This window comes from Mesocricetus auratus, unplaced genomic scaffold (assembly GCF_017639785.1).
Source record: "Mesocricetus auratus isolate SY011 unplaced genomic scaffold, BCM_Maur_2.0 Super-Scaffold_100015, whole genome shotgun sequence".
NCBI lineage: Eukaryota > Metazoa > Chordata > Mammalia > Rodentia > Cricetidae > Mesocricetus > Mesocricetus auratus.
In genome coordinates this window covers 35,489,590-35,503,925 of record NW_024429198.1, presented here as the reverse complement: position 1 = coordinate 35,503,925, position 14,336 = coordinate 35,489,590, and the positions used below count along the sequence as shown (strand labels likewise).

The 14,336-nt window shown below is 47.4% G+C and overlaps 1 protein-coding gene across 7 annotated transcripts in view; it reads right to left on the bottom strand.

The window, feature by feature from the left end:
* Positions 1-1,683: 1,683 nt before the first annotated feature.
* Positions 1,684-14,336, bottom strand: part of Znf516 (zinc finger protein 516) — a 90,794-nt gene continuing 78,141 nt past the window's right edge. For 5 of the 7 annotated variants that reach the window (XM_040757798.1, XM_005065402.4, XM_040757800.1 and 2 more), the window contains 3 exons: positions 11,154-11,258; positions 9,878-9,945; positions 1,684-2,744 (listed from right to left, as the gene is read on the bottom strand). In XM_040757798.1, the coding sequence (XP_040613732.1) occupies positions 2,685-2,744; positions 9,878-9,945; positions 11,154-11,258 (233 nt within the window). In that variant the 3' untranslated portion in view covers positions 1,684-2,684. The remainder of the gene's footprint in view (positions 2,745-9,877; positions 9,946-11,153; positions 11,259-14,336) is intronic. The other 2 variants (XM_021235249.2, XM_021235251.2) reach the window with 2 other exon arrangements.

Below are 14,336 nucleotides of genomic sequence, written 5' to 3'. Positions count from 1 at the left end.
TGTAACAGTCAGAAATGCGGAAATTATCTCAGTGGGGGAGCAAATCAAAACAGATTGGCTAAATAAATAAGAAGACATAAATCATATTAAATACTATGGTTGAGCTGACATTAATGAGTTAACAAGCCAGTCCAATACTGATGGCCAATGGGACAAACAGGCCACACACCCAGGCCAGCAGATAGCGGGTCCCAGAGGGAATGTGAGCTGGGGAGGGGCCCTATGGCTACATGAAGACTGCTCTCTGTGCTTCGAGGACACGGCATCCCGGGACCGGCTGCTCTCCTGGCTGCTCTTCAGACCCTCAGTTGCAGGGACCCCACACATCCCTCTTCCCCCAGACAAACTGGGAAGGGGACCCACTGGGAGACACAACCTTCCAGCTTTCAATGCCAAGTGCAGCTTCGGACACAATAAGAACGCAAACAACACCTTTGTGTCCCTTTGTGTACAGAATTTTTTAATAACTAAAACACAGAAATAGATGGGGTCAAATCACAGGCCCCTGCACATTCCTAACTGTCACCTTTGCTTTCAGCCAAGAAAACAAAAAGCCAGAGAATGCAGAAATGATGGGAGGAAAACTATCAAAATGATCAAACACGAATCAACAGAAAGGGGCTCTGCTGCCTCAGGTGGAGAGAGGAATGTGTCTCTGCGACCCGCTCAAGGTGACATTTCAGAACCATCCATGTTCCTAAGCACTCGGACACGGCAAGCCGCTCTCATACATACCTGGTGTAGGAGTATCAGGAAAAAATAGGTAATAAAAATAATTATATATATATGTATGTATATACATATACATGTATATATGTATCTGCTAGCCAGTTAACATTGCATTGTTTGCAAGTGTCGCAGTCACCTGAACGGTCAAGTAATTAAAACAGTAACAAGTAGAATCCAGAATAAAACATTAGCTAACAATAACAATAACAATAATAATAATATAATAATAATAATCCAACAGGTCATTAGAACAGAGAAACCACACGCCAGGGTTCATGTATACATGTGTGTTTAAACAAGTCTTTGTATCAGAGGCCCATTTCCTACAAAAACTGCACTGATCCATTACTGTGTTAAGTAAACTGTCGCTCTCACCAGTATTAAAGGTTAGGATAATTTCTGTACATGTAAAATTATTGCTTTTTTTTGAAAAATATATTTAGCATGCTTGTCTTAATCCATTTCCTGCCTTTACAAAATTTCACAATAAAAAAAACTAGTAAAGCTTTTGCAAAAAATTTCACAGAACATTTTTCATTCAAGGCAGCAGTAACTTCTGATAATGCATAAAATCATATGTGCAAACATCTGGAACTTGCAGAAGTATCGCCATCACACACAGTGTCACAGCAACGGGAAAAGGAAACGCTGCTACCTGCGGAATACAGTTCCGAACGCACACGCTGTGTGGGTTCAGAACCTCTGCTGGGGCCTTCACCCCACCACAGAAACGTGAACTTGCGTGACTAAGGAAGAGGTATATAAAGCCGTCCTCACTCTCAGGCCTGGTGCCTTCCCATCAATCCGTGAACAAAGTCACTCGTCCAGTGGTGGCCACCAGGCCCGAGGGGGAAAGACATCTATTTGCTGGGGTGGTGCAGGGAAGGTTTTGGGATGGGGAGGGAGGGAGGGAGGGAGGGAGGGAGGGAGGGAGGGAGGGAGGGAGGGAGGGAGGGAGGGAGGGAGGGAGGGAGGGAGCAGAAGGCCCCAGAGCACTAGCACCCTAAAGATCTAGGGCCCCCAATCTGCTCAAGGATTCTTCTGCCATCACTAAAACAGGCCCAAATTGGGAGAATTCAGTGGCTTAATCTGTTAAGACGTGTAGTCTTCTCTTGTGAGCAGTTTGCAGAATGTAGCCCTGTTACAAAAAGGTCCTGAGAATAAACAAAGACACCTGCTCTTCTTAGTGTTCAACTAACTCTTTTCCAAAGCAGGGTTATATGTGTTCCCATCTCTGCCGTGTTTCCTGTGCCAATGCAGCCCAAACAGAGAAAACACAGAGAGCATGAGGGTGACATGAGCAGCCCAGAGGGGGTCATGGCCAGACCTCTGAGTTGTGAGGACCTGTCACCGCCCTGCCTTACTGAGCCCGAGCACCACCAAGCCTCACAGCTCCTGAACACCACCCTCCGTCTTACCTGCTATTAAATACCCACTGAGGCAGGGAGAGGCAGTGGTGTGGACCCTCAACAGCCTCCACGCCCCGTGTCCTGACAGTGTCACCTGACAGTGTCACCTGTCCTCTAAGCACCGGAGCACCTCCCACAGTGCTTAGCTCTTCACTCCATCCAAAACACACCATCATCTTTTTTCCAGTGTCTCACGCTTGTCTTGAGTGATACAGATGCCTTGAGCTCCCACTGTGCCTGCCAATACCACTGCTCACCATGAGGAGACACAGGCCATGGTGGATGAGCACAAACATGTGTGTGAAAGAGCTACACGGAATTCTAGGCATAGCATCTTCGTTGTCCTTAAATGTCACCAAGGGAGGCGTCTAGCACAGCGGCTCCCTTGGTCTGCTCTAGCGCAGCGGCTCCCGGGTCTAAGGTAGTCTGGTCAGGAAACCCTGGCTCTTCCTCTCCAAGGTGGCCATGGTCACTGATGGGAGCCTTCCAATGACCCGTGAGGCCACTGTCAACACCATCACGGAGCCGAGCGCTGGAGGCATGTCTCTAGGTCCCCTTCTGGAGGGGCCCCGCTGGCACAGTCCCTGGGGTAGTATGATCTCTCCCCTGGAAAAGAAAGAAAACAGCAAGCAAGCTCAGTTGTTTTCTAGTCCCGAGAGTACTTACCATATGAATTTTCTTAGCGAGACCCAGAAACACAGGGCACCCTTCACCAAGCAAAGTGGCAGAAGCAATCAAGGCCTCTGGTTTTAGGGGCAGCTCATTTTACACCAGCATGAATACTTTGCTTTCACCCTGCTGCCTTCAATGGGGCAGCACTAGAAACCTCCCCAGTAGAACACCCCCCCGCTGCCCTGAGTGTTAGATAGTATCACTGGCCTCAAAGAGCAAACAGCAATGGTAGGCCTGGCTCCGAGCGATTCTAGAAGTCAGCAAGATGAGAGGAATGGAGGTTTGAAAAGCACACGTCTGTGGTACAGATTCCCAGGTGAACAATAGGGCTGACGGGTGAGCATGGAGCCACACAAACAAAAGAAAAGCCCATGGTGCCCACATCGATCTGTGGTCCCATAGTGGCAAAGCTATGCCCAGTGTGGCTCAGAGTTGCTTCTGCTGCCTGTGGATCAAGATGCAGAACTCTCAGCATCTTCTGCAGTACCATGTCTGCCTGCATGCTGCCATGATGATAATGGACTAAACCTCTGAACTGTAAGCCAGCCCAATTAAATGTTTTCCTTTATAAGAGTTGCCGTGGTCATGGTGTCTCTTCACAACAATAGAAACTCTAACTAAGACACCAACCAACCACTTGAAATCAACATGCACCCACAAACCACACAGCTCATGGGAAACTCTAGTCTCCAGCTAGGTCTATGGGAACCCTAGAAACACACAGGAAGTGAGTTAGTTGGCATCATAAATTTAATGCTTCAAATCTTTAGCTAAGATTTTCAGAAAAGAACTAAAAGTTGGCCTTGCATACAATGTTTACTGATCAATACACAGTAGAAACCAGAAAGATATTCAGAAAATGAGAGACAAGGCAGGCGCAGAATTGCAGCCTGTGGTCGATCTGAAGTGCCAAAAGTAGCATCAATTAGAGGCGTGACAAACCCACCCTCAGATAGATGATAAACTTCCTGCTGTAGACCAGGAGAGATGACGGTCATTGTTACATAGCAATGACATATGGCAGATATCTCTGTGGACATCCAGCCATAGCAGGGCTCACTGAGAACAAGTTCTAGGCATGTTTGCAAAGGGACAGGGGGCTCTGGGCTTCCACAAGAGAATGAGCTGCAATTCTGAGTGTTTGGCCTTGAATGTCACCATAAACACCTGCCTATGGCAAAAATACTACCAGAGGCTCCAGGACAGAGGAAGCTGTACAAGGCTAAGGTGCCATGAACAAGGCTGTGGTACTGTATGAATCTGGAGTCTCAATGGACGGCTGCACAACAGCCCCCAGGAAACACCTACCCGTGCTTCTATCTTTGGACAGACCACATCAACTATCCCTGGGGCGGGACAGAGAGAAGAGGCATGGTCCTCCACCAATAAAGAGCTGAACACTGCTTGGCTCAGAAAGTTTTCAAACTATTTATCCCAGTTCTGCAAAGCCTGGAAACCAAAACAGGGCACTTGCTAGGTTGTGTCCACAGATCGCTGCAGGATCGGCATTTCCCTTTATATTGAAGAGATGGGTTTAAATGCCGCACTTCTGGAGAGTCACTTCAGACCACTGATTCATCGGGATATCAATGATGGGACCGCAAATGCAGTACCCCTTGCAGGGATTCAAAGGAATGCATTAAACTAGGAAAAGAGATCTACAGGATTAATCTGAAAATGTACAAATTGCTTCCTCCTTGAAGGAAGCAGCAGCCAGGACACAGGAGCAGGCTTTCGGGACACTGGATTTGCTTCTCACAGCTGTGCACTGTGCGATGAAGTTGAGCCAAAGCGAGTACTACCTATCACAGTTTAGGTGTTCGTGGGCTGGACACTGACTCTGGAATCAGGTAGGATCAATTTTCCTCTTCTTTCCTTATAAGACAAGAGACCATGTACAGTCATGGGGGTCTGCCCTCAACATACACCAGCCAAAGGGGCACACAAGAAAAGCCATGCGCAAGGTTTGTGGTGCTAGCCCACAACTACACACCAGACCTCAGGGAGCTTGGCCTTTGTCATCAGTCAGCAATGACAAGGTGACAAGGTGAAGTGATTCTGGTGAAGTCCCCAGTCACATCTGGTAGAGTATTAGAGAAAACAGATGATGCTCCGAAGATGCTTGTTTGATTTTATGAATAAAAGCTTCAAGTGGCATTAGCTTTCAGACCTGTGATGCCAAAGATCTCCAAGCACACTGGTGAGAAGGGGCCGAGATGCAGAGCCACGGGCCTGCCCGGTGTACCATCTGCTCAGCTGCCCAGGGTGAGCGGGGCAGGAGGGTTGTCTTTCCTTGTTTACGCTTCTTGCTAGTTTGATTTATGGAATTATGTCTCCAACTTAACTATTTTAAACTAACATTTAGAATGATGAAGAATAAACTATTAATCATAGTCCTTAAATTCTGACAATAAATCCAAACAAATCAAAACACTGTGTTTCACATTATAGCAAAACTGTAAACTGGGGGTTAGGATGGGTGGTTGGGTTGGTTTCAAAAGTTTTTGTAACTTTTAAAGTATTTTACTACATTTATGTAGTCACAGTGTGTGTGCATGTGTGTAGGCACACTACGGTGCATGGGGGGGGGGGGCAGAGAACAATGTGGGGGACTTAGTTAGATCTTTCCAGGCTTCATGCACGACTTAGGTCATCAGGCTTGGCAGCAAGCACTCTAAGCAATAAGCCATCTCCCCAGCTACTAATCGTTGAACTGTAAAACAGTGATAAAAACAGCTTCTCTGAAATATTAGTTTTACCATGGCTCAGGAAGACCCACACTTCAGCACCTAATTTTCAAAAAGTGTTTTGTCTTGGTTTTTCTAACAACAAATGCTGAGGATTACCGGAACCTACACATGGACAAAATATGTCACCCTACAATAAAAACTCCCCCTTGGAAACTGTCCGTCCTTGGGATAGAGCATGTTCAACAAAGTCAGGTCAGTGTCCTGGGAGGACATGCCCTCCCCATCAGGAGGCTTCACTTGAACACCCTTCCACTGAGGAGGAAATGGCTCCTCAACTCAAGGCCAAGACCCTTCATGGTTTCCTAAGCTTGTGTTATGTTGGTTTTTGTACAATAATTGAGAGATAGCAAGCAGTTCAGACAACAGGTCATATGGCCAGAGCTGCCTTCTGTAAACTCATGCCATAAACTTCTGTGACTTCCAAGACACAGTCACAACCCACTTCCTATTAGAGACCCGTCCGTGGCCATCAAAAAGGAGAGGTTGGTGACCTGGTTTTATGAAGGTCCTGGAATATACACCTGTGATCTGGGACAGGCTTACACAGGACATATATAGGAGAAGACTACCCTCAGACACACCAGCTACTTAGCTGCCCTTGTTCCTCCGAGTTCATGTATGAAAAAGGCCTGAGAGATGACAGTGTTAAACCAATCACTTCAGAGATTTGATAGATCCCATGCTGGTTCAGTCATGTCACCAGAAACAGCAGCATATTTTGATTTTCTAAATCTGATACAGCAAATAGAAATGTTGATATGCAAAATTGGTGTGCAGTAGTTATTTTTTCCAGTGGCTGTCAAAATACCAGACTAAGTAACTCAGAGAGGGGAGGAACTTTAAGCTCATAGCTCAAGTGTACACTCTCTCATCTCAGAGAAGTCTTGGCAGCAGGAGTTTCACGTAGCTGTTACATCCAATCCTCCATGAGGAGGCGAAGAAGAAGGGAGGGAGGGTGTGAAGAAACTCCCTCACAGGCATACCCAAAGGTTGGTCTCCCAGATGATTCTAGACCCTGTAAGTTGACAACAATAGCCATGACAGTTGTTCTGTGACTGTCTATCCAAAAACCTCAATGTACCAACTGGCAAGAAGAGCTGGCTACTGGGAAACTCCGTGTTGGCAAGACTGCTCAAACCAGCAGTTCTCCTGGATCCTCCCTTTTATGAAGAAGTAGTGACTTGTCTCTCAAGCACACTAAAATCAGAGTACACACAAGCCCATCAGCACACCCTGCAAAGGCTGGGCAAAGTAAAGACCAGAAGCCCTGGGGCTGTTCCCTCGTGTAAGCTATTACTGGTGATCCCCTATGGGAATGGGCCTGTCCACACCAGAGAGACGCAAGCAACACGCTCTCACCATGTGTGCGAATTTTCTTAGACAGTCCTCCACTAGATCATCTGGCAACAGTGACTCCCTCACAGTGTGTGTCCTCCGTGCCAGGTGGGGGGCGTCTCCTGGGGACCAGTGTGTCACACTGCACAGAATAGTAAATTCATCCCCAACTGAGATTAGAGTCTTCCTCTCCAAACTCTGTATCCTAACAACTCACGTTATACACCTCTCAGAGTAGAATTAACTGACCATGAATAAACCGAATGCTGGTAGCTATTAATCACCAAGATTGCTGCCAAGATCTTTTTTTTTTCCTCCAAGTTACCTGCCTACTAGGTATTCCTGCTCCCCCACCCAGGCCCAGGACAGGACAGAACCCCACCTCTGTCTTTCCTTGTCTGCTACCTACACCCTGACTGACTCCTCTCTAATGTCTCTCAGACCCCGTTCTCCATGCCCATGCCGACTAAGCTGTACAACCCCTCACTGGGATCAACTCACTGCCCCCAAGGGTTCACCTTCCTGGCTGTCCACAAGTCTGGCCTCAGAGCTGAACTCTGCATGTCACCCCTCTGCTTCAAGAAGTTTTCTTCTGGGTGACAATCTCATGCAGTGACCAGATGTTCCCATCTCCCCAGACATGTACCCACACTTCGGCCTCCCATGTCACCAAGCCTCCTCCAGCCAACTGATTTTCACACTATCTCTCATGCTCTTCCTCCTTGAGTCTTACACCCTGCTGGGCTCAAGTCCACTGCCCTACAAGAGCTCCCAGACACCCAGCTCCTGCTCCCAGCAACCATTCTTATTCCCTCAGCAAAAACACCCACCAGCCTTAACCACAGGTTGCCTCAACTGGATAATTTAACAACTTTTATGTGTATATGTAAAATTCCATCATGTTGAGTATCACCTGAAATGACGTTAGTATGAATGAACAGTGTTACATGATCTAACAAAGTCCAGAGCCTCTAAAGTCCAAAGGAAAATAACCCCATTTAATAATAATTAGCTAATGTTAGGAAAGCACTTTGATAGGCACAACAAGATATTTTTCAGGCATTCATGATGGCATAAACTAGTTCTAAATTAACGTGTCCTAAGACACTGCACTCATGATTAACCCGTAAGAACCAGTAAGAAGGAAGAACACAGCTTATGTTATAGGAAGAACCTATTACAGATGTGGTTTTCTGACAACAAATTTCTTTAAGCTTCAAAATACATTAGCAAAAATGGAATTTCCATAAAGACTGAGAGCATCTACAACAAATCAACAAAATCTATACTTTTCAAGGTAAGGGAGGGCAAAGGGGCCAATGGAGCACATGACTTTAAATATAGAATTAAACTAACTAGCTACTATAAAAGACAGGTGAGTCAAGCTGGGGTTAGCACTAAGGCCTGTGCTACCTCTGTCCCTCTGAACAAATTAGAGTTGACCTGCTGAGGCCTCCTGGCAAAGCAAATGCACCCCTCAGGGCTGGATCCGCAGTAACAAGATGTCAGTATTGGATGATCATAAGCTTGACAGTAAGAGGACGGTGGCAGGAAGTCTAATGTGACAGCGTTACATTTAGAGACAGAGATGACACATCAGCATCCTTCTCTGTCAGAACCACAGACCAGTAATATTAATATAAAGGCCTAGTATAAGTAAAAGCAACCCAAGAATAAGCTAGCATAAAATTGTAGTGACTTCAACCTTTGAGCTCCTGTTTCCATGTGACAAAAGCATGGGGACAAGCTGTGGAAGAATTAGCCCCAGTAAGCAGGCTCACCATTCTAGGAAACCCAATGGTTATTGGCAGATCAGCCTAGTGCATCCCACCAAGTCTTTGGTGGCCTGGGAGCAGAAGAGCCTAGTATTCATTCTAGCTGCGATGCCTAAATGTAATCCTTAGTCACAACACGACCTTCCTTGTCACTGCAACCCATGCATTCTGCACAATGGCCCTTCTATAGCAAGCTGCCTTTAGTTCTGTTGGAGCAAACAGCACTAACCTGATCCAGGAGCAGGCTCTGGGCCGGGAAATCTTTCTATTCAGTATTTGGGAGAGGTTATACTTGTTTTAAAAACTATCTTACTATCACAAAGGAATTCCTTTATATTTTAAACCACGGGTTTTACTGAAATAACCTAAAGAGATCCTCAAAAGTTCCTTGAGATCTCACTATAGTGAGACCACAGCGCAGGCCTTAATCCTGTCATCACAGGTCAAGGGACACTTTAGGGCAGGCACACAGATCTGAATCCTACCAACCAGACAGGGCTTGGACAAAGGGGAGAGTTTCTGCAGCTACGACAGAATAGTCAATAACCCATGTGATGTGAAGAAACTAGGACAGTGGGAGGGGTGGAGAGCAGGGAGCAGAAGGTGCCTGACACCACACGCTGTCAGCCAGGATAACAGAAAAGCAGCCCTGCGCACTGATACCCCTCAGACCCATATCCTAAACCAGGCATGGCACAGGGCTTTGCCACATCCCGGGCATATCAAATGGCATGTGTGAGATAGTCACACTCCCACAGAGAGGTGTTTGAGGACAAGCACACAGGTGTGTCCATGCAGGAGAGCCTTCTTTTCCCGGGTGTTTATACAGCTGTGAAACACCAGACCAACATCCTTGACAGGCACCTCTTACAGAGGAGTAAGAAAGCAGTGCTCTTAGAAGAGACAAGATGTGATTCATCCGCAGGCTAACTTCGACGCAGACTAAGAAATTCTCATGTTTCCATCACCACTAGTCACCGCACCCCTCCTCCCTAGCACCAGCCATCATAGGCAGGTCTAGAGCAGCTGGCAGCTATGCGGCCTCCTGCGCTCTCTTCACCCCAGACAGCCTGGTTGGATGGGCTCCAATGACGTGGAATTATTACAGTGACGTGGAATTATTCCATAGTGCACAAGATACACAGGTGCCCTATGTCCCAAGCCTCTGCAGACACACTGACACCCAGACATGCATCCCAGGACATACTTGTTTGGGGGCATCCGTGGAGGCTGCGTGAACTTCAGACCCTTGTGGACCGTCACACTCAAACACGACTGTGGGGAAAAATGGTCTGTTAGCAGAGGACTGAGGAGACTCCTGAGTGCAAATCAAAGAGGCCTTTAAGGACGAAGCATTTTCACGAGAAGACACCAATGCCTGGCCTACAGCTGGAAAACACCCATTCCCCACAACACTAACAGTGAAAACCTCAATCATTATGAGTGCCTGGGGCCACAAGCCTTCCTAATTCAGATTCCACACTGAGAAAAGCAATCACTAGCAACATAAATTATCTGTGTGGGTAAAGGGACCTGTTTTCTGCCCTGCTGACCGCCTGGCAAGGCTGATCAGGCTGGTTTCTGGGTATGTGCATGCCACGTTGCTAGACAGGGTACCCATCTCCCTAAGGCTCCTGCTCTGTTGGGACACACAGGTGGCCCAAGCAGAAGTCATGCCAGATTTATCAGGTGGCTGGAGGTGCATATCCACAGACCAGCTCTACCCATCAGGATGGAAGTCAGCAAGTCTGGGGCTGGAGGAATAATGTCCTGGCTGCCACTGATGATGGTGACACTATTAACTTATTAGCATCTCTTCTGAAGGTCTACTCTAGTTAAAAGGAACTATGCAAATGGGTTTTTCTCAAACTAAACTACATGGTACACAGATGCAAAGAAAAAAATCATGCCACATACTGAAGAGGCACTAAGGGTGACCTAGAGGTAGATGTCACAGTATCAGCTCTGGCCAAGTTGAAACCTAAACATGCCCACTATGACCTTGGATGACTGGCAAGAAAGGCTACGTGTTGGTTAGTCAGCCTTAACCTAGAGTCACCTGGAAGGAAGAATCTTATTGAGGAAATTTCTGGGGCAGAGAGATCTGTGGGCATGTCTGTCAGGCAGTGTCTTGACTGATAACTGATACAGGAGGGTCCAGTCTACTGTAGGTGGCAGCATCCACAGTTAGTTGTCTTGGGTTGTGTAAGAAAGTTAACTAAGCATGTAAGTGAGCCAGAAAGCAGGCTGGCAAGGAGCATTCTTTCATGGTTCCCGCCCTGAGCTCTTGCCCTGACTACCCTCAGTGATTGATTATGGCCTGGAAGTATATGCCAAATAAACCCTTCCCCTCTCCAAGATGTTTTCGGTTATGGCATTTGTCATGACACCAAAATGAAACTAGGACATACCCCTGCCCCCTCCCCATCACAAACACACATATGCTTGGCACTGGCCAGTCACACGGCACAGGGCTGTGATACCTGTGTGTGCCCGAAGGTGGGCCCTGAGTTGGCTGGGCTGATGGAAACTCTTGCCGCACTCCACACAGACAAAGTCTCCCTGGCGGGCCTGTGTCCGCGGTGTCCCTGTTAGTCATGTGGCATAACATGGAGATGAAGAGGAAAGACGGAAGGGGAGGGAGAGAGGAAGACATCATTAGTCTATCTGACATATCAATGTGAGAAGCCACCTCTGGGCCCTGGTGACAGCTGTCAACCTTGCCTTGGCACACACCAGACTGCAAGGACACATAAATTACAGTGAGTTAAGCAAGTGCTCCAGACGCAGGACAGGAACAGGATGGCACTGCCAGACTGTGTGGTGGGCAAGAGGTTCCAAGCAGCTGGATACGCCACCCAGATGTCACCTGGCCCTACCAAGCAGTATAATAAACAAATCAGAGTAGCGCCAGTGTGCCAGAGACAAAGCCTGAAGGTAACAGGAAGTGACTAGGAACAGAGCCTGCTGTGCCCACAGTGACTATCCCAGGGAAAAGATGCAGAGCAATGGTCATCAGCAACCACCCCAGCTGTGGCCTCCTACCTGTCCGCCAGGAGTTCTTGACCACCAGCAAACTGCAGGCGGCAGCCCCAACGTAGGCTATGCCATCAGCAAGGCAGGACAGAACCAAAGGCACCTATAGACCTCAGTTGGTTCTTGGCTTCCCTCAGAGCCAAGAGCATCATGCAGTTTGCCAGTCTTTCCTTTGCCAGGAAAGGGACTTCCGCCACCCCTGGTTCCTTCTCTCTTTTCCTGTAACACCTGCCGTAAGAGCCTTCCTCTGTGGCGTGCCCTCCCCACTGTGACTCAACTAAGCAGGAGTGGAAGCTGTGCCTGTACCACAATTCCTGGACACTGACATCCCCAACATCTGAAAGGTAACCCATCAGGGCAAACAGACAGGATGGCAAGAGGATACACACCTCCAGGACTGTCCCCCACGTCCCCATGCTCAACTGGTAGAAACTGGATAAAACCATATCCCATTCCATATTGGGATGATGAAGACAGTGAGTCTGCACTATGAGACCCTGTAGACTGAGACACTTCATTTCCTGTAGACTTACACACAAAGAACACTAAGAATCAACGAGAAGTCACTGGCTAATGCTCACAACTCAACACTCATGGGAGAAGGCAAGCATGACCCGTGGGAAAGAGAACAGGTCTTGAGCTACCAGGATGTGGTCACATGGCCTCTTCCTAAAACTTGATTTAGACAATGGTGTAAGTCTACAAGAACAAGGAAGAAAGGCAAAACCATCAGACCTCACCAAGCCAGACAACGAAAAAACAACCCACAAGATGGCAAGGCTGCCTTCAGGGTGAATGTACGTGACCCACACATCCCCAACAGACAGAACCAGCACTTCTGAGCATGGACGATCCTGGTGCCAGCAGAGCTCAGCCACCCAGTGAGACCCCTTGTTCCTCAAGCTTAGAGTCCCTCTTCCACTTCAGGCAAGGGGCTGACAAGAAGTCTGTAGAGAATGATGCCCCTTTTTCATAATGCTCAATCTGAAAAGCAATCCATCCCCTTCAGTTTCTACTGAGCTGAATTCCTAACAAACGCTCCATACACAGCTCTTCTAGAACCTTCCTAGGTATATGCTTCACTTTATCCAACCACACCAGAGATACCAATTGATGACAACAGTGCCAACAGCTACCCTACCACAGCCCCCACCTCCGAGTCGCTATCAATCTTTCTCTAACTACTGTTGTCTACTTCCTATCCAAGCACTCTCATTCAGTGAACTGACACACACAGTCCCACACATCACCATAGCACTTTCCTTTTACTTTTTAAGAAAGTGCATTGCCCATTACAGCCGGTGATACCACGCCCAGGCTGCTGTACAGTTCCCAGTTACTCAAAACTCTTCTTCTATGTGAATGGAAGACTGCCTTGGGAACCAGCAGCTCCAACATGTTTCCTAGACCCTCAGGTGCGGAGAGAGGCTCTCCACAGTGAGAAAGCAGCCTGGCTGTGTGCGTGAGTGTTTCTCATCATTACCTTGTGATGTGTGATCTGTAAGGAGAAAGACAAGGGTAGAAGCTCCTCGAAACAATGAGACATGATTTTTTTTAAGTTCTAATAAGGAAGCACATGCATACTATCCTATCTAAAATCATCTAATTTCCCCATCTGAAATCCATATCATCATATAATACAGGCAGGGCAGACTGGGGACACAGTGACTTTTCATGACATTGTATTAACAAACCAATTGTGTTACACCCTGTGTTTCCAGACTTCATAGTCACTTTGTAGAAAGACAGTGAATACATACAGTGGGATTTATTCTGAGTCCTGGCCCCTAAGGCAACCACAGTTGTTCTTCCATGTTCTGCTGGAGAAGTGGGGGGTTCCACAACCCATTCCTACAAAAGTATCACCCAGACCAACCCAAATCAACAGCTACTGCTCAGACACACAGGGCAGCAGCAGAATGGGTCAGGCGTGGGGGAGGGGACTTCCAAAGCAGGCCATTTTCTCACTGTGGAGAACCTGTTTCCACAGCCTGGGGTTTTAGGAAACATGTCAGAACTGTTTGCTCCCAAGGTAGTCTTCCACTCAAATAAAATATATTTTTGATTAACTCAGAATTTTGTAGCAGCCTGAATGTGGTGTCACTGGCTGATTAGCTCACCACAGAACACACTGGCAGGTCAATGGTCAGAGGTCACAGAGGCCACCGACAGGTGACTGATAGACAGCGAGTCTGAGTCAGTCTCTAGAACATGGAGTGAACAACCAGCTCTGCTGCTAAATGTCTGGACCATGGGGAAAGAGTCACCAAGAACTAGACAGCCATAAGTCAAGTAAAAGCAGACAATCTCACCAGAAGGCTGCAGGCTCAGAGCACTGCACTACCAGCCCAGGCCCTAGGCGTGCCGCAGCACAGCTCCCTAACAGCATTCCTGAGACCTGAGGCACCGGATTACAAGGACAGCTGCTTCAAGGAGTAACTGCTTCAAGAAGCTATGGGCTCACGACAAACAAAGCTACTCAAGGAGAAGGTTAGGACCTCCAGGAATGAACTGACTGTGGTTTTGGATGCAGAGTGTCACTTAAGTACTGTGGCTAGCCTTGAATTTGCCATCTTGCTGTCTTTTTGTTGTTGTTTTAACAGGCTCTACGTTTCCCTGGTGGGTTACAT